Source organism: Phyllostomus discolor, chromosome 7 (assembly GCF_004126475.2).
Source record: "Phyllostomus discolor isolate MPI-MPIP mPhyDis1 chromosome 7, mPhyDis1.pri.v3, whole genome shotgun sequence".
In the NCBI taxonomy this organism is placed as follows: Eukaryota; Metazoa; Chordata; class Mammalia; order Chiroptera; family Phyllostomidae; genus Phyllostomus; species Phyllostomus discolor.
The window spans coordinates 91,066,726-91,094,081 of NC_040909.2; the positions used below are offsets into that span (position 1 = coordinate 91,066,726).

Sequence of the window (27,356 nt, forward strand, 5' to 3'; positions counted from 1 at the left end):
ACCATATTAGTTCTTTGATCCATTTTGAGTTAAATTTCGTACATTGTTCGAGATAAAACCCCAGCTCCCTTTTTTGCTTGTGCCTACCTACTTGTCCTAACATTGTTTTTGAAGAGACAATTCTTTTCCTGTTAAATAATCTTACACCCTTTTCAAAAAATCAACTGACCATAGGTGTACAGAGTTTATTTCTGATCCTGAGTGTTGTTTCATTGATATATATGTCTATCTTTATTTCTATACCACACAGTTTTCACTACTGTAGATTTTTTTAATTAAAAAATACATTTAAAATTGATTTTAGAGAGAGGAAGGGGAAGAGAGAGACACAGGCAAACAGACCTCGATTTGTTGTTCCACTTAATTACACATTCATTGGTTGTTTCTTGCATGTGCCTTGACTGGGGATTGAACCCACAACCTTAGCTATTGGAATGATGCTCTAACCAACTGAGCTACCTGGCTAAGGCTAGTATGTTTTCAAGTCAGAAAGTGTAGGTCCTCTAACTTTGTTCTTATTTTTCAACATTGATCTGGCTATTTGTGGCCCCTTGCAAATCCATATAAATTTTAGGATCAGCTTTTCCATTTATGCAAGTTAGGCAGAAATTGGGGTTTTGATAGAATTACACTGAATCTGTAAATTATTTGGGGTAGTATCAACATCTTAGTACTGTCTTCCAATTCATGAGCATGATATCTTCAGATTTATTTAGGTCTTCTTTAATTTCTTTCAGCAATGTTTTGAAGTTTTTGTTGTACTACACCTCCTTGATTTATTTTATCCCTATCAATTTTATTCTTTTTGATACTATTGTGAATAGAATTGCTGTCTTAATTTCTCTTTTATATTCTTTATTATTAATGTATAGAAATGCAACAGACTTTTGAATCCTGATCTAGTATTTACTGAGTTCACTTGTTAGCTCTAATACTTTTTTTTTTTTTGGTAAAACCTTTAGGAATTTCTATTTGTAAGATCATATTATCTGTGAACATAGTTTTGTTTCTTTCTTTCCAAGTTATATGGTTTTTAATTTTCTTCTTGGATCATTGCTATCCCTGGAACTTCAAATACAATGTTGAGGAGAAGTCATGAAAACTGACTTCCTTGTCTTGTTCCTGTCAGTCTTTCACCTTTGAGTATGATATTGCCTGTACATTTTTCATAAATGCCTTTATTATGTTTAAGAAGTTCTCTCCTCCTATTCCAAGTTTATTGAATGTCTTTATTATTAAAGTGTGTTGAATTTTGTCAAATGCTATCTTCCTTTTTCTTTGTATCAGTTGAGATAACAATGTTTTTCTTTCTTCACTGTATTTATGTGGTATATTACATTGACATTTGTATGTCAAACCACTCTCTATTCCTGGGCTAAGTCCCAGTTGGTCATGGTGTATAAACCTTTTAATATACTTCTGCACATAGTTTGCTAGTTTTGTTTTTAAGATTTTTGCCTCTATAACTATATGGGGTACTTGTTTGTAGTTTTCTTGCTGTCAAGGTATTGCTGACATTGTAGAATGAGTTAAGACGTGTTCTGTACCAGTTCTGTTTTGTTACCCTCTTTGAAGAACCAATTTTTGGTTTTATTGTTTCTATTGGTTTTTATTTTCTGTTTTATCTCCATCCTAATATTTATTATTTCCATCTGCTAGCTTTGTATTTAGTTTGCTCTTCTTTTTCTAGTTTTGTAATTTGTAAAGCTAGCTTATTATTTCATATTTCCACTCTTCTTTTCTACTCCCTTCTTCTCCTTCCTCTTCTCTTCCTTCCTCATCCTTCTTTTTGCTTAGAGCCTCTGGATTTATTCAATCAGAATTTCCAAAGACATCTATCACAGAAACCTTGCCAATCTAGTTGATGGGCACCCTCTGAAATGATTTTCTCCTTTAAGTTGTGAACTGATGGTTGTTTGATGCCTACAACCATCAGCAATCCCCAATTTAGGGTTCATGAAGAAGGAAACTTTACTTAGTGCAGAACATGTCAATTGTGATAGAGTCTGGCTGTGTAAAGAGCTCAAGTGTTATACAGTATAGCTATAAACATAGCATGGCTGTGGGCTCTGAGGCAGCCCAGGGGCCAGGCATTCCTTATCTAGATGTCTCTGCTCATCTCTTTTCTGCTCCTTGCTGGTCTGCTTTGCACTGTGCTGATCTGTTCTGCTGTGTTTTGGTCTGCCCTGTTCTCTGACAGTTTGCTCTGATCTGCACTGACCTCTCTGATCTGCTTTCGTGAGACAGCTTCCCAGGCTTCAGTCAGCCAGGGAGAGAGTCCTCAGTTTTTGGTTGAAAGGAAAAGTGCGTTCCCAAAGCCAAATTGGAGTTGACTTATAAACACAGAAACCCCCACCCCTGGTTTCGTATAGGTTTGTCCTAATGCAAAGGAGGACTCTGAATCCTTGTAGTTTGGTCCAAAAGTTAGTGTACTGATTAGACAGAATAGTGCCACTCATTAGTTAGAGCTGCATGGTTCCAATGGGATGGGCAAAACTTAGTCCTATTGGTTTAAAATAGGATTCCAGAAACTCTTTTATAAGGCCTAGCCTAGATGAAAGAAATACAGTGTAGGCAAGCAGTTCAGTGCAGACTTCCTTCCCAAAGCGGTTTCCATGACAGGCATCTGTGTAGAAGCAGCTGTGATCCCAGTTAGTCACCAAGAGCCCTTCTTAGTAGGTGTCTTTGTTCTCAGGTTTCACAAAATACATTCAAATTTTATGGAATTATGTCTAAAATTTACCTCTGAGGTCTGCTTTTATTGAATTCCTATGTTTTTATTTATGTGTTATTTAAAAAATTCATCTCAAAGTATTTAAAAATTTTCCTTGCTATTTTTTTGGCTCATTGGTTGCTTAATTTACACATTAAGTGTGTTTTTTCCAGTTTCCTTCTTGCATTGATTTTTAGTTTTATTCCGTTGTAGTTAGAAAGGATAGACTATATGATTTTACTTTTTTTTTTAATTTTCAAGACTTGCTTTTTAGACATAACACATACTCAATTTGGAGAATGTCATGTGCACTTGAGAAAACTATATTCTGCTGTTGTTAAGTGGAATGTTCTATACATTTCTGTTAGACTTAGTTGTTCAGTCCTCTTTTTCCTATTGATCCTCTGTCCTAGTTCTATTCATTATTCAAAGTGGGCTATTGAAGTTTCCAACTGTTATTGTAGACTATCTTTCCATTTGGTTCTGTCAATTTTTGCTTCATAGATTTTGGTGACCTCTTATCAGGTGCATACATAATTCTTCTATCTTCCTGATGGATTGACACCTCTTCCAATATATAATGCCTTAAAATTAGCTGTTTTTAAATGGGTTTTATGAAAATGCATTGAATGGTGTTCTCTTGGTTATTTTGTAGATCACGGTTGGAGATACTGGAACACTCTTTAAGATTCGTATTGGTCATACCAACTCTGGAATCTCCCCTTCCTGGCACTGTAAACAGGTAAAGACATATAAGCGCTTCTATCATTTTCAAATACTTTGCAAATTCTATTCAGTAATTAGACCTCAAGGGAACATTTCATGTCTATTTTGAGTTCATAGAGTCTAACCTAGACCTTTTTATTCAGTGTAATTCTTAAAGCAGTGGTATCATATGCCCTTATTAATAAATCAATCCATAATTACTTAAGAGAAGCATCCCAAACAAACAGTTTTTTCACCTTTTTGCAAAGAAAATGAAATACTTGGGACTCTGGATTCACTCACATTGCTTCTTGACATGGTTATATTAGCTATAGAAAGGTGACTAGGTGGATGTTATCTGCTTCAGAAGAGTTGTAAAAATAAAACAATTAGCATTGATGAAATAATAATGTACTAGATCTTGAATTCCAGCTCTGGAATTTGGTCTGCTCATGCTAACCAAGGTAATGCCCCCTGTATACTTTCAGGAGAGAAAAAAATAAGGCTTACATTTTCTACATTGTTTAGAATTAAATTTTTTAACTTATTAGTATGATTGCCAATAAATGCAGATTTTCAAAACTGGAAATCACACAGCTTGTCATTCATTTTGGTATATGGTGTATTTCCACCTTTTGTCACTTCAAAGCAAATGATCTTTAACTAAATAACTTCTTAAAATGCAAAGAACATATAGTCAAACTCCTGCTATTTTTGGCAAACTTGCTCAGTGGTTTACAATATGAGAAAATTAGTTAAAATTATATAAGATGAACATATTTTAGTTCATTAGCAAAAATATATAGCTGTTATTAATGCTATATTTTCTTTGCAATAAGTCATGTAAGATTCTGAGGAAGATTTAGAAAAATAAAAGTAACTGTATGAAAATATAGAAAGTTGAAGTTTGATTTCAAAATTCAAAATTATTGCCTGGCCTCAATATAAGACAATTATCTCTTTTATACTATGTAGAGATTTTAAAGTATGATATTGAAATTATTAAGTGATCATATATAATACTATTTTTAAATTTTTTCTCTACTAGTTAACTAAGCTAATTTATGAAAATTAGCATTAATCCTCCTGTCATCTCATTTGGTTGATAACCAATAAGCAATATTATATTCATTTTGAAGCTCAAGTGCTGATATAGTGTTTATCTTTAAAGTTTATATAATATTGCAGAGGAAAAACAAAAAATGAGGCTGAAAATTGCTATTGTCTTTCTCTCTATGACAAGTTCTTTCCATTGCAAGGTAAATTGTTTGCCTGAGGCTTACCTCACCTGACTTACCTCACCTGAGTACCAGTGAAGAAGAGAGGTGCTCTTAATTCTCAGTTTTATCCTGGGTATATAAAAGTTTGTATATAATTTACTTATTTAGTCAAATTAAGATACTAGATAATTGGTTGGGAATTTTCTGTTTAATTCTTATAATACAGTTTAAAAGTTTAAAATTTAAAGTTCTAAGTAAGCCAGTGTGTGCTTCTGACTTAAAGGGATTTGAATTAAAAGACAGTCTATTATAGCAATAATGCTGCAATATTTTCACAGCATATAAAATATTTCCATTGCTGTAATAACATAATCTTGATTAGTTCATGTTTAGTTAAGGAAGATTACAAGATATAAAGTTTTGAATAGTGATTTATTTTGTATTTCTCAAATGATCATCTTTGAGCTTCAATTAAAATAATCAAATCAAATACTGGTGGCATGGTAGCAGCCTTGTAAACCAATTCTGTGCAGTTCTTTAGGAGCCCTTCCAAAAATATAATTACACCATAATCACACCTGATATGAATTTAGGAAGGCAAATTTCCGGGACTTATCACAGAATTAGTAAATTTAGGGATTGAAAATCTACCTTTATAATACCATGATTTCTTAAACACATTCAGTTGAAAACCTCTGATTTAGGATATTTTAGAAATGAATTTAATGTATAACAACTCACTAAAACTTTTAAAATAATACTAGTAATTGACTTAGGTAATGGTAGATTTTAGAATTAGGAAACATAATTTCTGTGATTTGATGATTTTGGACATTCATCTGATCCACCCAGAATTTACTCATTTTTTTTAACCTCAGGATAAAAGGATTAGATATAGTATGGTATAGTAGGTACTCAAATAAATAATTATTGCTTGAATTTCATTCATTGCTAAGAACCTAGAGAAGTAACTAACTGTTTAACTCTGTAGTGCATGAAATCTAAGATCATGCTAACATTTTATAAAATCACTTTAAATAAAAAGTATTCTTATCTTTTTTACAAGTAACATTGTTGCTATTGTAGATACATTTGTGGAACATGAATTCTGGGAAAAAGTTTTACATACCTGTGCAACGATGGTTGGCACGAGATGAAGAAGATGGGCAGATCTGTCGAGAACTTCCTGTTTTAAACAAAGGACAACTCACTCTTCCCGGTAGGAAAAATCCAACTCCAGGTAGTACAAATATAACTTACTTGCCTCAGTGTTGAAGGACAGGAAATTTGATAAATGAATGATAATTCATTGAATGAATGAATGAATGAATGAATGAATTAGTGATTTATTTTGTTCTGAGATGGTTCTCTTGTAGGCTGCCTAAGTGCAAGTGCAGGTCATATTCTTATCAGCTGCCTTATGTCTTTGAATTGGAGCATTTATTCCATTTAGATTTGATTATTATTGTAGGTACTTATTCATTTTTTTCCCTTTTGAACCTATGTTCCTCTCTCTCTCCCTCTTTTTCTTCATCTTCTTAAAGCAGTCCCTTTTGCATATCTTGCAATGCTAATTTGGTATAGGTGTATTCTTTTAGCTTTCTTTTGTCTGGGAAACTCCTTATTTTGATTCCATTTTAATTGAGAGCCTTTCTGGGTAGAGTAGTCTTGGTTGCAGGCCTTTGCTTTGCATTACTTGGAATATTTCTTGCCATTCCCTTCTGGCTTGGAGTGTTTCTGTTGAGAAGTCAGCTGCTAGCCTTATTGGGGCTCCCGTGTATGTTACTTCCTGTTTCTCCCTTGCTGTCTCTAAGATTCTCTCTTTGTCTTGGAATTTTGCCATTTTAATTATGATGTGTCTTGAGGTGGGCCTCTTTGGGTTCCTCTTGATTGGGACCCATTGTGCTCTCTGGATTTCTGCGCCTTTTTCTCTCATCAAATTTGGGAAATTTTCCATCATTACTTTTTCAAACAGGTTTTCTATCCCTTGCTTCTTTTCTTTCTGTTTTCCCTACTATATGGATATTATTATATTTCACATTGTCATGCAGTTCCCTTAACCTCTCTCTTTTCTCTTCAAGTCTTTTTCCTTTTGCTTTTTTTGGTAGTTTTTTTCTACCTTGTCCTTCAGCTCGCTGATTCTATCCTCTGCTTCACCTAGTCTGTTTTCTATTCCTTCTACTGTGTTCTTCAATTAAGAAGTTGTACTCATAATTTCCTCCTGGTTCTTGTTGATAGATTTTATGTCCTTTTTCATAACTGATGTAGTTTGCAAAGTTCTTTGTAGGGTCCCTATATTTTTTGGTAATTCTCACTGAGCTCATTGAGCTTCCTTATAATCATTGTTTTGAACTCCATATCTAATAGTTTACTTGCCTCAATTCATTTAGCACTCTTTCTGAGGATTCCTCCTTTCCTTTCAATTGGGAGTTTCTTTGTCTTCCCATTTTTGGGGAGATTCTTCGTGTTTGCTTCTGCTTTTGAATTGATCTGTTTTGACTCCCTGTCTTTGTGGTGTGAATTTCTATGCTAGGAGACCTATGTGATTCAGTGGTGCAGTCTCCTTGATTTCCTGAACGTGATGCTCTTGGGGCACCCTTTATGCCATTTATGTTGGCTCTCTGGACGTAATTGGGCTTTGATTGTTGTAGGGTCATTCTGTGGTGCATTCTTCCTTCTAGCTCTGGTTGACTGAGGGTCACTCTGACCACCACATTTTGTAGCTGTTGTGCAGGTGTTGCCAGAACAAAACCACAAAGCACAGGTAACAAGCCCATATCTGAAAATATAAGTCCCTCCCACAATTCCACTATCAAGAGCAAATGAACCAATGTTAATAAGGGTGTAAAGAAATTAAGACTATTATAAGAAAGGAGAGCAAACATGAGATGACCTACTGAAAGAAAAATGATTTGGAGAGGGTAGAGGGAAGAGCACTAATAAAAGCTGGGAAATGGAGCAAAGCAAAAAGAGAAATAACACTTATATTAGAGATAAAAATGGTAATTAAGAAGGCAGAATGGAGTGAGAGAAGGGGGGAGTATATAGTATTAGGTTTAAACAGAAATTTTAAAAAACAGAATAAAGTGAGAGAGAGAAAGAAAAAGGAAAAAATATAAATAAATAATAAAATAAATAGGAACCATATTAGGAAGAAAGATTCACCACAGCACTATCAACAACAAATGAGCTAAAATTAATACAGATGGGACAGGAATAAGAGGGAACAAAGAAGGAAAGAAAAGCTTAAGAGATGTCTGTAGGAAAGGGAAGTGATTTTGACATGATAGTGGGTAAGGGAATACTTAGAATGAGGATTTAATTTTTCCCTGTGTTAGACTGCTTTTCAAGTCCAATATAAGGAAAAATTAAAATTTGAGATGAAATAAAGAGAAAAATAAGAGAAAAAAGGCTTGGTGAAAGAGAAAAAGAAAATAAAGAAAAGAAGAAAAAAACAGGCTAAGACTGGGCAAAGTTAAAATTGGAGACAAAAGAAGAATAAGAGATAGGAACAGTAAAATTTGAGACTTGAAAAACAAAATTAGTGAAGATGTACAGATAAAATTTTAAAAAATGCAACAACTACCCTATCCAGAACCAAAGAGTAAAGATTGCTAAAGGTGGCGTGAGAATGTGGGCATTTTAAGATTGGGAAAAAGAATGTGAGGTGACCATTGACAAGAAAATTGGTTTTGAGAGGGATGGGAGAGAAATATTAGGAATGTGGAATGGGAATAAGTTGTAGCAAAAGAGAAAACAAAATTTAAAACAAAATAATAAAAGGAAAGAAGAAGGTAAAGTGGAGCAAGAGAAGTGAAAGACAAAATTTGTGAATTGAATTAAACTATAATATAAAATCTATGACTTAATATGCACAAACTTAATGTTCAAGAAATGAATGTGAAAAAGCTATGCAGGAAAGAAAACATCATAAATCATGGAAAAGACCACAGTGGATTTGTCTTGGTAGCATCTAGTATATACTACTGTTTTTTTCTTTCTGGATCCACCTCTGGTGATGTCAGATTATGATCCTGTCTGACCTTAGGCAGCCTGTTTGATACTTCCAGTGATCTGCTGTCCCTGGCTGTCTCCTTCAGTTGTTAGTCTAGTTACTCTGCACTAAGCAGTCAGGTTTAAGCAACAGAGGGTAAAACAGAATCCCTCCTGGGGTCAGGCCTGTTGTTTCCCCTCAGGCTGCTGCTGCTCAGAGGGCAGTGGTCTGTCTGAGCAGGATGGCTGCTGCCTTATGGGGGATGACTCAGCACTGGGATCCCAGTGGCTACTCTCTCAGATCTCTCTCCAAAGCCTCCACCCCCGGTCTCTCCTCAATCTCTAGTGCACTCTGCCCACACACACACACACACACACACACACACACACACACTTTGCTGGAGCCCAGGGTAAGTGGCTACAAGTGAAAATTTATGCATTGGCTCTTTAAATGGCTTTCTGGGTCTCCACTCATCCATCTCTGGTAGAGAGCAGACTTGCAGCTCTTTGCAGCTTGTTGTTATCTGTGTATTTTCAGTCTCTGGTACTGCAGGCTGGGGTTCCAGCTTAGGGTTTAGACCCCACATTTCTCAGGTGGATCCAATCAGCTGCTTAACTAACCCTCCAGCACTTCAGCTGCTACCTTTGGCCACCCAGCAAGTGCTCTGATGTCTCCACCGCATTCTCTACCAGTCATGCTGTGCTGAAGCTGATTCTTCTGTCCTCTGAGGTTATAAGGCTTTTCTCTTGCTGTTGCTCAGTTGTTTGTTCTGGATGATTTATCCACAATTTGGCTGTAATTCCAGATTGGTCCTGGGAGGAGGGTTGTGTGACTTCCAATCACTCCCCACCATCTTAGATCCCCTCTCTACTTATTTTTTAAAGAAATATTTTCTTTGTTCTTAGATTGGATAGTTTCTATTTGTCTTCAAGTTCAGTGATGCATTCTTGTGTCCTTTCTATTCTTTTTTGGACCCTATTCACTGAGTCTTAAAATTTGCTTTTTCCTGTCTAAAATTCCATTTGTTTCTTCTTTAAGATTTTTATTTATTTCTTGCTGAGACTTTCTTTTCCTTTGATTTCAAGAGTGTCCATAATTATTTATAATAGCATTTATATTATAGTTGCTCTAAACTATTTTTCAGATAATTTAAACACTGTTGTCTTTTTCAATTTGTTGTCTCTTCATTATCTTTTCCCATGCAAGTTGAGATTTTCCTTCATTTGCTGAATAATTTTGATTTATATCCTGGTTGTTTTTCATATTATGTTTTGAGACACTGCGTGTTATTTAAATCCTATGGAGAATATTTCTCTTTCTAACAGGCAATTGACCACTGGCTAGTTTCAGGTCACATATTCTAACCTGACATCTGTGGGCTGTGGTTCTAATGGCAGTTCAATTTTAAAAGCCTCGTGGTGCTATTTAGATATAGTTCACATATGTCCTACTCAGGGGTGAATCAAGGGCCTGGGTGGAGGTTTATATGTTGGTTTAGGTCTCAAAATCTTTGGTATGCTGAATGGGATCTTACTTATGCATCTTCAGCTTAGTGGTGAGCCAAGGAGTTCAAAAACAAGTTTATGGGTTTGCTTTTCTTCCCTCTTTGTAACCTCTGTGATGCTTTCTGGTTCCCTGGACCCTTTCTTTGGTCCATTGGCTGGTTAATTGGTACTTTTAGTTTTTCTCTTTTGGTGTATACTCCTGCAGTCTTCCTGTGCCCAGGACTAAACATTAGTAGGACAGAAAGAGGAATGAAAGCAATGGATACTGGCTCCACTCTTTTGAAGCTCAACTCATCTGAGTAGAAGTAAAAGTTATTTTCCCTTAGAGGGTTGGTCTCTCTATGCTTCTCTGCTCAGATACTAGGTTGTGATAGAATGGAGAAATGTGAAAGAATTTGTTAGAATACCTGCTCCTTCTCTATATGTTAAGTGTTCCCCTTCCTGCAGCTTGATGCAGAGGAAGAGGGCTTCTTCTGAGCTACGGTGCCTGCTTCCAGGTTCTGGAATATTGAGTCCCAGCTAGGAGATAACAAGGGGTGAAAAATGAAAAATGCTAAAGTCACTGCCAATTGTTGGTACTTTAACTTCTGGCCCTTACCAATCCTCCTGTTACTCTTTAATTTTCAGTCTTCATGTAGCTACTCAATGCACTCTGCTGAGATTTTAGAGCTGTATCCACTGGGAGAGGCTGGGTGGGGTGTGTCATTCTATCTTACCTGAAATGAGAACTCTTGATCTTATATATGTCTATACATTATAATTTTATTCTATTTTATAATGCTTGGCATATAAAGCTTATTTTTCTTTTGTTTTCAGTGACAGTATATGAAGTGCATGTGGCAACAGGTGAGCTTTGGAATGCTGGAACAGAAGCAAATGTCTACATTTCTGTCTATGGGAAAAAGGGAGACACAGGATCTAGACAACTATTTCGATCAAAGAACTCCATCAGTTTTTTAAGAGGACAAGTAAGTGATGAAAAAGCCCTTTGTCTGATATTTTTTTAAAAATATGACAAAATACATAGAATAAAATTTACCATCTTTAATATTTTTAAATTCACAGTCCAGTAGTGTTAAGTATATTTATATTGTTGTGCAACAGATATACAGAAGGTTTTCATCCTGCAAAACTGAAATGGTATTATCATTAAACAACTTATTTTCCCTCTCCCAGCCCTTGGTATCCACCCTTCTGCTTTCTGTGTCTATTGTGGACAAAAGGGGGCCACATTCTAAACCTGACAAACTTGGGGTGGGTGTGGGGGAAGGGAGCTGTGTGGTGGCCTTACATACTCAACCATAAAGGAACCACATAGGATGGTCTCAAATTAAAAACTTTCTAACTAAAAGCAGTTCATGGCAGTTAGTCAGGTCCTAGGCCCATATTTTTCCTTAAAAAAGGTCAATCTTTACCTTAACTGAGCCTGTCTATTGTCTTTTGCATCTACAATTACATACATTTGGAATGTGAAATTTTCTTTTTCTGGACCCCTCAAAGCATAGGCACTGCACCAGGGGGAGACCACAAATCCCCTCATTGTTATTATTGCCATGTTAATTGTTGACTATTAACTATCCTGTACCCACCTATGTGAAATTAAATGTCTATTGTTTTACTCTTTAACTAGTCCCAGTGCTCCCCCTGCCCTGCCTGCTTTGCTTTTTCCCACTTCTCTAATCTGTCCTCAGTGGATTTCATGTAACTCTTTTATGCCTCCTCTTTTGATTGTAATACATAAAATAAGGTGCAAAACTGCCATTCTCCAGAGCATTTCTCAATCCATTGAGATTTTGCTACCTGGCAAGTGTCATCAGTTTGGGTCAAATAAACTCATAAGAAATCTTACATGTTTGGACATTTCTTATGTTGACACTATGAATTTGACAATTTCAGATAGCCCACATAATTGAAATCATAGTGACCATCCTTTTATGACTGGCTTATTTCACTTAGCATAGTGTCCTCAGGGTTCATCCCCATTGTAGACTCTGACAGGATTTCCTTTCTTTGTAAGATTGAAAAATATTCGATTGTATGTATATGTCACATTTTCTTTATCCGTTAACCCATTGATGGACATTTTGGTTGTTTTAAACTCTAGGCTGTTCTGAATAATGCAGTGGGTATGCAAATATCCCTTTTGTACCTATCATTCAATTATTTGGGGTGTATACAAAGAAGTGGGAATGCTGGATCATATGGAAGTTTGATTTTTAATTTTTTGATGAACCAGTATATTGTTTTCCATAGTGATCACACCATTTAACAATTCTACCAAGGTTTTAGTTTATACACAGTCTGACCAACACTTGTCATTTTCTGTTTTTTTTTTTTCACAGTAATAATCCTAATGGGTGTAAGGTGATATCTCATTGTGGTTTTCATTTGCATTTCTCTGCTAAATAATGTTGACATCTTTCCATATGCTATTGGCCATTTGTATTTATCTTTGGAGAAACATTTATTCAAGTCTTTTGCTATTTTTAAGTCAAGTTATTTGTTTATTTATTGTTGAGTTATAGGTGTTCTCTATATATTTTGGATATTTACTCCTTATCACATACACAATTTGCAAATTTCTGCAGTTCTGTAAGTTGGCTTTTTTTTTTCTTTTTTTGTGGGGCATGGATAAGTCATTTTTATTTTTATTTTTATTTTTATTTATTTATGTTATTGTTGTTCAAGTACAGTTGTCTCCATTTTTTCCCTACCATTCTCCCCTGCCCCACCCACACCCACGTCCCACACTCAATCCTACCTCACTTTGGCTTTGTGAATGGGTCCTTTATACATTTCCCTTGGGTTGGTTGGGTGGGTTGGGTTTGTTGATGAACCTTCATTCTCTTTCCCCCATTATCCCCCTCCCCTCGGTTACCATCAATTTGTTCTTTATTTCAATGTCTCTGGTTATATTTTGCTTGCTTGTTTGTTTTGTTCACTAGGTTCTACTTGTAGGTGAGATCATATGGTATCTGTCTTTCACCGCCTGGCTTATTTCACTTAGCATAATGCTCTCAGTTCCATCCATGCTGGTTTGGAAAGGGTGTGAACTCCTTCTGTCTTTCTGCTGCATAGTATCCATTGTGTAAATGTACCGCCATTTTTTGATCCCCTCATTTACTGATGGGCACTTAGGCTGTTCCAGCCCTTGGCTATTGTAAATGTGTGCTGCTATGAGAAACATTGGGTTATTTATGCCATTTAAACTTTTTAATTATTCTTTTGATGCACAGATTTTTTAGTTTGATATAATCCCATTTGTTTATTTCCCTATGCTTTGGTGTCATATCCAAGAAATCTATGCCAAATCCAATGTTCTCAAGCTTTTCCCCTATATGTTTTCTTCCAAGGAGTTTTTTAGTGTTGGGTTATACATTGAGATCTTTAAGCCATATGAATTAATATTTCTATATACTATAAGGTTCAAAGTTATTCTTTTGTGTGTGGATATCTAATTTTCCCAATGTTATTTTGAAGAGAATGTTCTTTTCCCATTAAGTGGTCTTGGAGCCTTAAGTGATCTTAAGCGGTGTATGGGATGATGTGCTACCTGAGCCACCTGGCCAGCCTACAACCCTTGTACTGTGTTGTTTCATTTTGTTTGCTTGTGTTTTGTTGAGGATTTTGCATCAATGTTTACCAAAAATATTGTTCTATAATTTTATTGTCATGTCTGTCTTTGGTGTCAGATTACTGCTGGCTTCATTGAAGGAGCTTGGGCATGCTCTTTTTTCTTCTACATTTTGGAAGAGTTTGAGGAGCATTGGTGTTAATTATTTTTTCAATGTTTGGTATAATTCTCTAGTGAGTTTCTGGTAGTGGACATTTATTTGTTGGGAGGTTTTTTATTACTGCTCCAGTTTCCTAGCTACTTGTATGACTCTTCAGATTTTCTATTTCTTCATGTTTCTTTCTTGGTAGATTGTTTGCTAGGAATTTATCTATTTCTTCTTGATTGTCCAATTTGTTGGCATACAGTTGTTCACAGAATTATTTTATAAAGAATTTTATTTCTGTACATCAATTGCAATGCTTCCTGTTTCATTTCTGAGTTTGGTTATTTGAGTCTTTTTTTCTTAGTTAATCTAGCAAGGGTTTGTCAGTTTTGTTGATCTTTTCAAAAAACCAACTCTCGGTTTCTTAAATTTTATGATTTTCTATTCTCTATTTTGTTAATTTCTTCTTAGTCTTTATTACATTTTGTCTGCCAACTTTTGGGTTAGTTAGTCTTTTTCAGTTCTGTTATTTGTGAATTCAGTGTTTTGATTTGAGATATTTCTGCTCTTTTACTGTAAGCACTTATAAGCTTCCCTCTTAGCAGTACTTTGACTGCATTTCATAAGTTGATATATTGTGTTTTCATTTGTCTCTAGATATTTTCTAAATTTTCTTATGTTTGCTTTTCAGCCCAGTGCTTGTTTAATAGTGTGTTGTTTAATTTCCATGTGTTCTTGGATTTGCCAGTTTTCTTTGGATATTGATTCTTAGTTTTATTCCATTATTGTTATAAAAGGCTCTTTCCTTCTTTTAATATCTTTAAATTTGTATTTGATCTGTGTTGTGACATAACCTATGATAAACTTGGAAAACATTCCATGTACACTTGAGAGAATGTATATTTGGATGGAGAGTTTTATAAGTCTGTTAGGTTCTGTTGTTTCATAGTGTTGTTAGAGTCCTCTGTTTCCTTGTCGATCTTCTGTCTAGTTATTGTATCCATATTGAAATTGTGGCATTGACATATCCTACTATTATTATGCTACTGTAACAAAAATGTAGGTTTGGCTGCCTGCTACAGTGAAAGACAAATTATGAGGCAGGTGCTCGTACAAAAGGAAAGGTTTATTCAGGCACTGCAATGTGGGAAAATGGTGGTTCCCTTCTCAGAGACCAGTTCCCTTTCCTGCTCATGCCCTTGGTTCCAATAGGGTTGGGGATCAGAGGGCTTCTTTTCTACCCAATTATTTTGTAACCTTTTGGTGCACTTAGATCCTGTCCATGTTTCTAGTTTTGTGTGCACTCACTGTAAGAACCACCCCCTATGCCATCTTGGCCAATATAGGAGACTGTCCAGCACTCTGACTGACTATCTAGGGTAACATTACTATCATTTCTTGCTTGAGTTCTGTTAACATTTGTTTCACTTCAACTGATAACTTCATTTAAACTTCCATATGAAAATTCTACTCCTGAACAACTCGACCTTCCTACTTTATGTTATTGATGTCACAAAGCATATCTTTTATACATTGTATACCTATTAAAATAGTTTTTAATGTTTTTTATTTTATATGATAATTAAAAATGTACTTATGCACCAAAATTGTAATAATACAGTACTCTATTTGTTCATTGGGAAACTTTATCTTAATATGACCTGGTGTTGCTAGCTACTATCCTTTTTTCAGATGAAGGGCTCCCTTTAACATTTCTGATAGGGCAATCTAGTGTTAATGTATGTTTTCAGCTTTGTTTATATGAAAATTCTTATTTTTTGTCCATTTTTTGAAGGACAGTTACAATCTAACTAGATCCTTAGTTGACAGGTTTTTCTTATACAATGTCTTATTCTGAACAGCAATTTTAATATAGTGTCCAACACAAATAATACCCCTTTTTATTACAAAATCATAAACATGGAATTCTGTATATAACAATATCACATTCAAGCATACCATATGACATTTTAGGTGAAATGTTCAATTAAAACTGTAAATTATTATACCTATAAATTAACCCTACCAACAAACTCAAGCAGGCCTTACTTCTGCCAGATTCTGTATTATTCCATCGCCTTCTCGTCTGTGTGATTTTGCTCAGGAATCCACTAGTAAAGTTATAGAAGTTCACTAATACAGTACAGAAAGGTGACTAATGAGTTGCTTTCAGTTGCTTTAGTAGTTGTCTTGTTGCTTTCAAAAATTGTCTCTATCTCTTAACTTTTGACAATTTGATTATAATGTGTCTGATTTGTTTCTCATAGTATTCTTTTCTGGCTTTGGTATTATGGTCAGGCTGGCTTTGAAAAAAATGAGTTATACTGTATCTTGGAGAAGCTCTCTTTGAGTTGAATCTGGGGACTTACAAGCTCATGAAATTGAATCTCCACATCTCTCACCAGATTTGTGAATTCTTATTCATTATTTCTTTAATAATCTTTTTGCCTCTTTATCTCTTTTTTCTTCTGTGACTTGCATATGCATATATTGCATAGGTGCCTTAGACCTCTCCACTTTTCTTTATTCTTTTTTTCTTTTTTCTCCCATTCTGATGATTTCAAATGCCCTAATTTGAAGTTTGCTTTATTCTTCTACCTGATCAAGTCTTCTATTAAAATAATCTGATGAATTTGTCAATTCAGTTAGTATATTTATCAACTCCAGATTTTCTGTTTGGTGCCTTCTTATTTCTTTTTGTTGTTGTTGTTGTTGTTGATATTCTCATTCTGTTTATACATCTGTTTCCTGTATTAGTTAGTTGATTTTTCCTGCATTATCTTTCAGCTTATTGAACATATTTAAGATACTTGTTTTTAGTTTTTCAGGAATCTCTGAGATCCACATTTCTTTAGAGTGTGTTGTAGTAGACTGTTATGTGTGGCATGGGCCCAGCTCCCACTTGAATATGCACAGGACCCACATCCATGGATAGGTTCTCCTGTGGGGAATCAGGCCTGCAATGTACTTAGGCTGCTATGAGTATTGCTTTTTGCTAAAACTCCCTCATCCTGAAATGAGGACATTTACTGCAAAGCAACTTCCTAAAATCCATGCTAAACCTTCCAAGGATGAGTGTAATGGGTCCAACTACTTTTACCTTTTCATTTGCAAATATCCCTCTTCTGTGATGTGATTAGCAGCATTGGCTCCTTTGTTTTCTGTAATAGGTAACCCCCTAAAGTGAGCCTGTGCATAGTGAATGAGGACCTTCTTGTAATGTGTCCAGTAAGACAATAAAAGCTCATTGGGGCAAGGGCCAAGGCCTTTGCTCCCCTTGAGAGAAAAGCCATGCCATCCCTTTTCCTCCACCAGATTCGGTAATCCATGTGAATGTCTCCTTTTCATCCATAATGACTCAGACCCCATGAACCAGGGTCCACATCATTTGTTTGTGGGTTTTATTTTGTTCCTTTATATGTCTTGTGATATTGTTGAGATTTGGGCTGTGCTGGGGAAGACGTTCACTAATAGGTGTGACTAGAGTTTCTAGGACCTCTCAAAATTTCTTTGACTACATGTCTTTTCTGGACTTGTATATGTGTTTTTAATTGGCTCAGTTTCCCTTAGCTACTTGTTGCCATTTCTTCTCCAATACTCATAACCTGCTGCATACCCCATCCCTGACATGTCTGCCTGCTGTACTGAAAGAAACTCTGTAGTTCTAACATGTCACAGTACTCTCCTCTGTTTTATCTCCAAACTATGCTGCTGTTACTATTAGTATTCAGCTTAAATGAGAGACAAATTAGTTTCCCTGGGCAGCCCTCAGAGAAGCCAGAATATTGTATACATGGTCTATTCTTCTGTTTCTCTCCTAAGATAGGATCTGTGGTGTGGAGCTTTTCTCCATAATGCCAAGTTGTGGAAAGATCATAAACCCTCAAAATGTCACAAGCTTTTCTTCCACTTTAATGGAGTCTCTTCTTTATTATGCATTCGACTGGGAGCTGCAGCTTTCCTTTCTGGTATCTACAGTTTTCACAGAAGTATTCTAGTCCATTTATTATTGTTAAATGGTGGCTCCATGGGAGAGTGAGGGCTTGGTTCTGCCTGGTCCAGCATGTTGCTGAAGTAATTTCCCATGGTCTAATTTTAAATGTAACTTTACATCATTAAATGAGGATTGTTATATATAACAACTGCCATTGTCAAATGTACAAACTAAATACATTACATTATATTTATTATTACTAATATTAATATTCAAGTAATACTTATATTTTTAATGAGTAAAACATAGAGGGCTCATTATATTTTAGTTATCTCAGCTTTCCTTGATGACCCAAATAGAATATAAGTGAGTATGTCAAATTTTCACTATGGCAGTACTTTCATTTTGTTATCTTTGTTTTCTTACCATTCTCTATATCAATTGTCATATTATAACTAAGTTTTCTCTGCCAGTATTTTCTTTTTTAAATTTGATTTTATTCTTGTTTATTCTACTACAGTTGTCCAAATTTTCCCCTTTCCCCTCCTCTGTCCCACCCCCATCCCACTCCCACAGTCCCTCCCCACCCCATTGTCCCTGTCCATAGGTCATTCATACATGTTCTTTGACAACTCCCTTCCACTTCTTTCCACTCTTACCCCCACCCTCTTTCCTCTGGCAACTGTCAGTCTGTTCCTAATTTTCATGCCTCTGGTTCCATTTTGCTCATTAGTTCATTTTGTTCATCGATTCCTCTTATAAATGATATAGTATTTTCTGTTATTACATAGAAATTCCTCCTTTTATAGCAGATCTATTTCATGGATAAAGGGATGACAATGTTACTTATTATCCTGTATCAGGCATGTAATAGTATGTTTTTGTAAATGAATGTTAATGACTTTACTGTTATTTATATTCTTTATATTGTACTGATACAGAGGCAGTGGTTATAAAGAAAAGTAGTATTATTAAATATCAGAGGAACTGAGCTCTAATGCTCATTGTATTTTCTTCTTATTTATAGAATGGATATATTTTTTCACTGAGTGACCTTTAAGGATAACATAAAATGTATGTGAAAATATTACAAAACGCATAAGACATTAGATAAATGTAAAGGTTATATTTTGTTTCTGGACTATTTTTTCAACTGATAGGCTACATCACGTATTTTTCTTGCATTTTAGCACATATTATTATCCTCATATTATTATCTTAAGATTTATCAAGAGAACTCTCAGCTCTTCACTTGTACACATATTCTGAATACATGGGCCATTGGAGCTCAAACATGAATAGCTTTGATTGTGGCAGTACATTGGGACTTCAGAGAAGTGTTATAAATTTTTAATGATATTGCATTAATGTTGTAAAATTATTTTAGTAACATTATATTTCTGACTGATGCATAAACACTGCTGAAAAATTACATCCAAAGGCAAAAGTATTGGTTGTGTTCACATGAATGGAAAATTTTAGTGTATTTTATAATTATTACATGTGCATTATTATTATTATAAAATATATTTGTAGAAGTCCCCAAATTTATGCTTTATAGTAAAAAAATTGGTCATGAAGAAGAATAGGATATATTAGAAAACTTATTATTGATAGTGTTCTATAAATTAATATTGTTTTACCTTAATTTGGATTTGCACATTTGCTGGATGAGCCTAATTTATTTCACAATGTCTATTATATGTTAATTATGCTCATTTTAGAAACCAGGCTCATAATCTACATCTAACTTTACTTGTTTGGTTTGTTACAGACTGATACCTTCTCCCTAGAAGCTGTGCACCTCGGGGATTTGTACAGGATAGTCATAGGACATGATGGGCTTGGCCCAGGTAATATTCTTCCATAGGTAGATATTCAAGGCCTGATTCCATTATACTCTTGAGAGAAACTGTAAAAATTTAGAAAATAATTGTGGAAAACTTTTAATAGACTGATCTTTAGGTATCGCCTATCTGAAATTAAAATAGTTTCCCCAAATATTCTTTAAATTTCAAGTAGACATATTTTTCTTTAAAATGACATAGCCTTGTTCAAGTATATGTTCTGAGAATTCAAAAAAAAGTGATGCATACATGTTGTGGGGACTTCGGGTTTATATTCTATGGCATGTGGAAGCATTCCAGCATGCTACTGGTGGACACAGCAGCAGTGACAGTCCATGAAGTGCTAACAGCAATGCCAACAGCAGCACATTAAGGATACTGTCCTGGCAGCAAGGTTCCAGCTGTATTTTCTGCTGTCATTTTGTTTGCTTCTTTCCCAGTTTTCCCATCAGTTCTGTGGGGTGACACACATCTTTCCCATAAATTTGTTTTCACTAGTGTATGAAGTAGCCATAAGACAAACTACATTCTTTAACAAAAGATAAGTATTAATTTGCATGTACCACAAAAATGACAAAAAACAAGAAACATCAGACAAAATGAATACTTTTTCTAAAAAGTATCAATGTATAATTTTCAAAATGTTAGGAACAAAGTTCCTATACCAATATATAATGAACATGTATTTAAATAAGTAATGAGGTAATTAGCAGGGTGACAAAACTTATTCAAAGGAGGTCACATGGCACTAGAAAATATATACATGAAATCAGTGAAAACGAAAAGAATGATGAATGATAAATTAAATTTAAAACATATCTAATGTTTTAGATAATAAAACATTACTTTGAGGTTGTCTTCTTCTTGGACAAAATTCATTTGTATTTCTATCAGGCTTAAATCTTTTGCATCTTATTTTTCTGTTAGTTGACAGCTAATTTTACAGGGTCTGTGCTCTAATCCATGGTAAATACTAAGTCCAAAAGCATTAGACTCTGCAGGGGGTCAGATGACTGTCAGGCAGGAGGAGTGTTAGACATGACTTTAGCACAACATAACACATTAATGTGCCCCAGCTAACACTTACAAACCAATTAATTCATTTTTATAAATACTTATGGTAAATCTAGTACATACAAAGTGCAGTTCCAAGTATTTTCTGTAGTAAATATAAAGATGACCAAGATGGAATGCCTGCTCTTAAGTCTACCAAAAGAGCTAGCAAAATTTAAATTCTAAAAAGTTTAGGGCAACATTTTGCTCCTGATTCTGGTTGAGAATTAAAGTGCTGTGTTTTTCCCCCTCCAAATTCTGGTTTTGCCAGTTTACCCACTAAATGGTGTGCCAGGAACTGAGATATCATTGCAGTGACATAGTGTGGAGAATCTAAGCTGTCTACATAGATTTGAATCCAGGCCCTCTCATTTGTTGACTTTTTGGTTTTGAGCAAATCACTTAACCTCTCTGAGCTTTAGTTCATACTCTATAAAATGAGAGTAATACCTCATGTAGTTATGATTACATGGGACAGTTCATGAATGGAAAAGCACTGTACATTTGACAATAAATTATCAATGGATAATTATTAGAATATTTTTAAATTACATTTTCAATACCAATTGAATATATAGTGTTGTAAAATGTGGTTAGTTTCTTTCATTTTTCATATTTTATTACAGATATTTTAAGAAGGAAACAAAAAATTCTTTTTTTCTTTATTTTTTATTGTTTTCATTATTACAGTTATCCCCACTTTTATTTTTAATTATTTTACTATTACAGTTGTCCCCAATGTTTCCCTTTTGTCTTTTGACCCAGCAATTATACTTCTGGTACTGTATCCTAGGAATCCCAAAACACCAATTGCAAAGAATATATGCACCTCTATGTTCATAGCAGTGTTATTTACAATAGCCAAGATCTGAAAACAATGTAAGTGTCCATCAGTAGATGAGTGAATAAAAAAGCTGTGGTACATTTACACAATGGTATAATAGTATATGGCAGTAAAAAATTCTCTGTTAATCAAGCTTCTTTTACCTCCTCTTCATCTCTTTTATTTTTTTTTTTCAAAAATCTATTTTCTCTCTGTTCTGATTTGCATTTTCTTTGATCTTTAAGTTTAATGATTTTTTTAAATTTTTTAAGATTTTATTTATTTATTTTTAGAGAGGGAAGGGAGGGAGATAGAGAGAGAGAAACATCAATGTGTGGTTGCTGGGGGTTATGGCCTGCAACCCAGGCATGTATCCTGGCTGGGCATCGAACCTGGGACACTTTGGTTCCCAGCCCGTGCTCAATCCACTGAGCTATGCCAGCCAGGTTCATCTCTTTTATTTTTAAAATCAACAGATACTTATCTAAGAGCACTTTTGAGAGTTAGTGGCAGTAGAAATGGCCAGGGTAAGCAGAATTAAATTTCAGGTAATGTTTACTACTGGTAAAATAGGAAAGGGGTAGAAATAGCTAGCATTCATTCCTTTACTTCCTGCTACTTCCCTTGGATTCATTCAACCAACATCGATTGATTCTCTTCTATATGTAAAGTACTATTCTTGTTTTAGGATTGGAAAAATTTCTCCTCCATATGTACATTTTCCTTCTACCATCCTAGATATTTGGCTTCATGGTACAGTGCCAGTTCTATAGGATATTAGAACTGGGCTTCAGTGTCTACCACGTCTTTTCTTCCATGAGCCAAAATAGCTTAAGCCCTAGTTGTTTGGTTGGTTTTTTTAACTTAAAAAGGCTACTATGTTTTACTTCTCATTTTATAATTAAAAAAACCCAAAATGCTAAGAATACTTTTAAAATAGTCTCTTCACTCTTCTTCACTCTTGTTATTACATATTTTTCTCTCATAAATTCTTAATCAGAGTCTTTTAAAAGAGTCATTGTTTATTTTAAGATGTGAAGAACATCAAAAGTTACTGAAGACATTGTAGTTGGCTTAGATTTCAGAGAAGTTTGGAAACACATTGTGTACTGGGTAAATTACTGTTTCTTTTAATTATCGGGTGAAAATTTCAGTGGTTATGATACACTAGTAGTAAAACAGTTTTTAAATTTCTCTTATTGTCCACTCCTTTTAATAACATCTCAGAGGGAGACTCTCCAAGATAAAAGGATGTTATTTGACTAAAACTGATAACATTTTCAAACATGTGTTAGCATTTTGTAGCAGAGAGAAGTTTAAGGAGAAGAGGAAACATTAAAGGGGTAATGCACAGAAACAAAGGCATATTTGTTGAAGTACCCTGCATCATGTGAATATAATTTATTCCCTTCTGTTAAGGTTATGAAATACAGCCCTGGCTGGTGTGGCCCAGTGGACTGAGCCCTGGCTTGAGAACCAAAGGGTCTCCAGTTCAATTCCCAGTCAGGGCACATGCCTGGGTTGTGGGCCAGGTCTGCAGTAGGGTGGTACATGAGAGGCAACCACACATTGATGTTTCTCTCCCTCTCTTTCTGCTTCCCTTCCCCTTTCTCTAAAAAATAAATAAATAAAATCTTAAAAAAACATTATAAACTAACCGCATGAGTATGTGTACTGCTTGTTTACAAACTGCTGTGCCTCTTTATATGTGAGACTTAACTTACCACAAAGCATTTTGAAATTATTTTACTGTTTTATTGGTGTGTAGTGGTAAATTTACCTTTCTAACTTAAGGATATCTTTTCAACATAGCCATTTAATGTTTTTTAGAAGGTTGCTGAATAAATTATTAAAAATTTATCTGTTAATTAGTTTGTGGGAAGTAATGCTTAATATAGAAAGTATTTTCAGTAAATGGTGAGATATACTAGTTAATAATTTATTAAATTAGTAGAAATATTGCCCACTCTTGTCACATTATCCAATGTAGTATTGGAAGTCCTAGCCAGAGCAGTTAGACAAGAAAAATAAAGAAATAAAAGGCTCAAAATTGGAAAGGAAAAGGTAAAACTGTCACTAGCTGTAGATGACAATATTACATATAGAAAATACTTAAAACTCCTGATAAAACTAATAAAACACATTCCATGAAGTTACAGGATATAAAATGAGTATCCAAAAATTTGTTGTATTGGTATACACTAATAAGAAGCTTTCAGAAAGAAAAATTAAGAAAATAATCTCATCTATAATTTCATCAGAAGAATAAGATACCTACAAATGAATTTAACCAAAGAAGTAAAACACTTGTCCACTGAAAAGTGTAAAACATGGATACAAGAAATTGAAGACCCAAATAAATGAAAACATATTCCATGCTCCTGGGTTGGAAGAATTAATATTTTAAAAATGCCCTTATTACCCAAAGTGATGTAGACATTCTATGCAATCCATATCAAAGTACCAATGGCATATTTCATAGAAATAGAACAAATAGATCTAAGATTTGTGAGGAAACACATAGGATTCTACGTAGCCAAAACAATGTCAATATTGAGAACAAAGCTGGATGCATTATTCTTCCTGACTTCAACTGTATTACAAAGCAACTGTAATCACAAAAGTGTGACATTGGCATAAAACAACCATAAAGATTAATGTAATGGAATACAGAGCCCAGAAATAAACTAATCCATATACAGCCAATTAATTTGCAACAGAGATGCAAAGTACATACAATGGGGAAAGGATAGTCTCTTCAATAAATGGCATTGGGAAAACTGGACAGTCACGTGCAACAGAATGAAACTGGACTGCTATGTTACCCAAAACACAAAAATTAACTCAAAACTTCTGGTTAAGATGAAGGAGTTGGTAAATGTGATAAAAGAATGTTATTTGATAAAATAACACTCTCCCACAGCCACATAAAAATTACAACTAAACTATAGTCATTGAGAACCTCCTGAAGACTAATTGAACACAAGTCTTATAATGAAGGATACACAGAAGAATCCATGTTGAGACTGGCAGGAAGAGTCGCGATGTTGACCATGCTGATCCTACACTCACATGTGGCAGTTTAAAATCAGGAGGCATATCTAGACTGTGAAGGTCCCATCTGAGAAGTGAGGGTCCCAGCCCAATATCAGTCTCCCCAGCCCAAGGTTCCAGTAACTGGGAGAAAAGTCCTCATAACTTCTGGTTGTGAAAATCAGTGAAGATTGTAGCTGGCTGAGACAGAGTGCTTATGGAGTCCCAGGCATTCCTCTTAAAGGGCCACTTTGTGGACTTACTCTATGACATTCTTACTCTGAACTCCAGGGCTAGGGCAGTAACACAAAAGGTACCAGTGACATTTAGTAAGAAATTAATTGTCTGGCTTCAGAGTAAGGGCTAGAAATTCACCCTTCTCCTAGACAGAAGTGCTGGTGGAAACCATTGTTGCTTTTCTGAGCTTTCCCCCTACTTATATAGGCCTATGTCGTATCTGAGTCTCCATCAACCTGGCTGACACTGGAGATTTACCCCACCATGGAGATTCCTTGATACCACTGCCCCACCACACTTGAAAGCATACTAAAGTCACTGCTCTGGCTTTTCCATATGAATGGCTCGTTTTGGCTCATGTCAAAGACTGTCTTAAAATCTTTCAAAGGTACTCAAACCTTAAATAAACATTGCCAAGCCTTAGAATACCTCATACCTCTTTCTAGGTAGTCCCAACCATGGCTCTAGCGCACAGGTGGCAAATACAAGTCCCACAGACCAAATCTGGCCCTCCATCTTGATTTATCTGGCCTGGCACCTTGTTTCTACCGGGCAGCAGCACCAAGCTCCTTGCCCTTAGTTAAGGAGTAGTTACATTTACACAGTCCTAAAGTTACATTCAGCCCTTTGAAGGCAACTGCAGGGCTGATGTGGCCTCCAATGAAAATGAGTTTGACAGCCCTGCACTAGTGGCAGCCAGCCTCAGTTTTCAGCTTAGCTTCTCCCAGGCAACTGCAAGCCCAGCACAAATGACAACTATGTGCATATCCTTTGTAGCTTATACCAAATGGCTTCTGTTAGGTAACAGGAAATAACTGATCTTGGCCTGCAAACTCCAGAGGCCCCAGAACTAACACAACTGGTGGCTGGCTTTAGCCCACACCAGAGCACCACACAACCACCTCCACAAATGACATACTTAAAGGGCAGAAATCAGAGTCTTGCTGAAATGAGTACTGCTCTGTTAGGGGTGATCCTGCACAATACCTCTTATACTGTATTCACAGCCAGGCCTCACAACCATCAGCCTGAGGGTCAATATTTCCCTTTGATGTGACAACAGCAATAAAGCCTCAACTACAACAGAATGGCACATACAACCTACACAAGGGACAAACCTACAACACTGACTTCAGGTGACCAAGAAGACTGTGCCACTGGGCCCCACAAAACACCTGCTACATAAAGCCACCTCTACCAAGACTGGGAGATGTAGCAGCTGTATCTAACATGTAGTAACAAACACAGGGAGGTAGCCAAAATGAGGAGACAAAGAAACATGTCCCAAATAGTAGAATAGAACAAAACTCCAGAAAAATAAATGAGTAAAATGGAGACAAGCAATCTATGCATAATTTAAACACTAGTTATAAAGATATTCAATGATGTCAGTGAGAACTCCAATAAAGAGATAGAAAACATAAAAAAAGAATCAGAAGTGAAGAATACAATAACTGTAATGAGTAATACATCAGAAGAAATCAACAGTAGAGGAAATGAAACAGAGAACTGAATAAGCAACTTGGAAGGTAAGTTAGCAGAAAACACCCAATTAGAGCAACAAAAAGAAAAATGAACATAGTTTAAGGGGCCTCTGGGATGACATCAAGCACATCACAAGGGTATCAGAAGAAGAAGAATGAGAGCAAGGAATTAAAACCTACTTGAAGAAATAATGATGGCAAAGTTTCCTAACCTGTGGGAGGAAATAGACATACAAATCTAAGAAGCACAGAAAAGTCCAAACAAGATGAATTTAAAAGAGGCCAACACTAAGACACATCATAGTTAAAATGCCAAATGTTGAAGAAAAAGGGAAAATCTTAAAAGCAAGACAAAAGCATTTAGTTACCTACAAGGGAGCTCCAATAGGACTGTCAGCTGATTTTTCAATGGAGACTTTGCTGGTCAGAAGGGAGTAGTGGGAAATGTTTAAAGTGATGACAAACAAGGACCTGCAACCAAGATTACTCTACTTGGCAAAGCCACCATTTAGAATCAAAGGTCAAATAAAAAGCTTCCCAGCAAGAAAAGGCTAAAGGAGTTTACCACAACCAAACCAGTATTACAAGAAATATTAAAGGGATTTCTTGAAGAAGAAGAAGAAGAAAAGATAAACAAGATAAATAATAAAATGCCTACAAGTACATACATATCTATCTATCAATTACATTAAATATAAATGCTTTAATCAAAAGACATAGGGTGGCTGAATGGATAAGAAAACATGACCTTTACATATGCTGTCTACAAGAGATTTCATATTGAGACAGACTAAAAGTAAAGGGAAAAAGATAATTCATGAATGGGAATAGACAAATATGCTAGGGTATAAATATTATCCCAAACAAAATATATTTTAAAACAAAGGCTATACAACAAGAGACAAAGAAGGTCCCAGAAATTCAACGTATGGGTGTTCCTCCAAAGTATCTCAAACCACTAATTTGAAAGGGCACATACATCCATATGTTCATTGCACCATTATTTACAATAAAATTAAGGAGCAACCTAAGTGCCCATCAATAGATGAATGGATAAAGAAGACATTATGCATATATATAGTGGAATAT

At 35.3% G+C, this 27,356-nt stretch overlaps 1 protein-coding gene across 1 annotated transcript in view; it reads left to right on the forward strand.

Moving 5' to 3' along the window:
• Positions 1–27,356, forward strand: part of RP1 (RP1 axonemal microtubule associated) — a 310,652-nt gene that overhangs the window by 52,095 nt on the left and 231,201 nt on the right. The window contains 4 exon segments of the mRNA XM_036031115.1: positions 3,369–3,455; positions 5,725–5,857; positions 10,954–11,105; positions 19,565–19,643. Of these exon segments, the coding sequence (XP_035887008.1) occupies positions 3,369–3,455; positions 5,725–5,857; positions 10,954–11,105; positions 19,565–19,643 (451 nt within the window).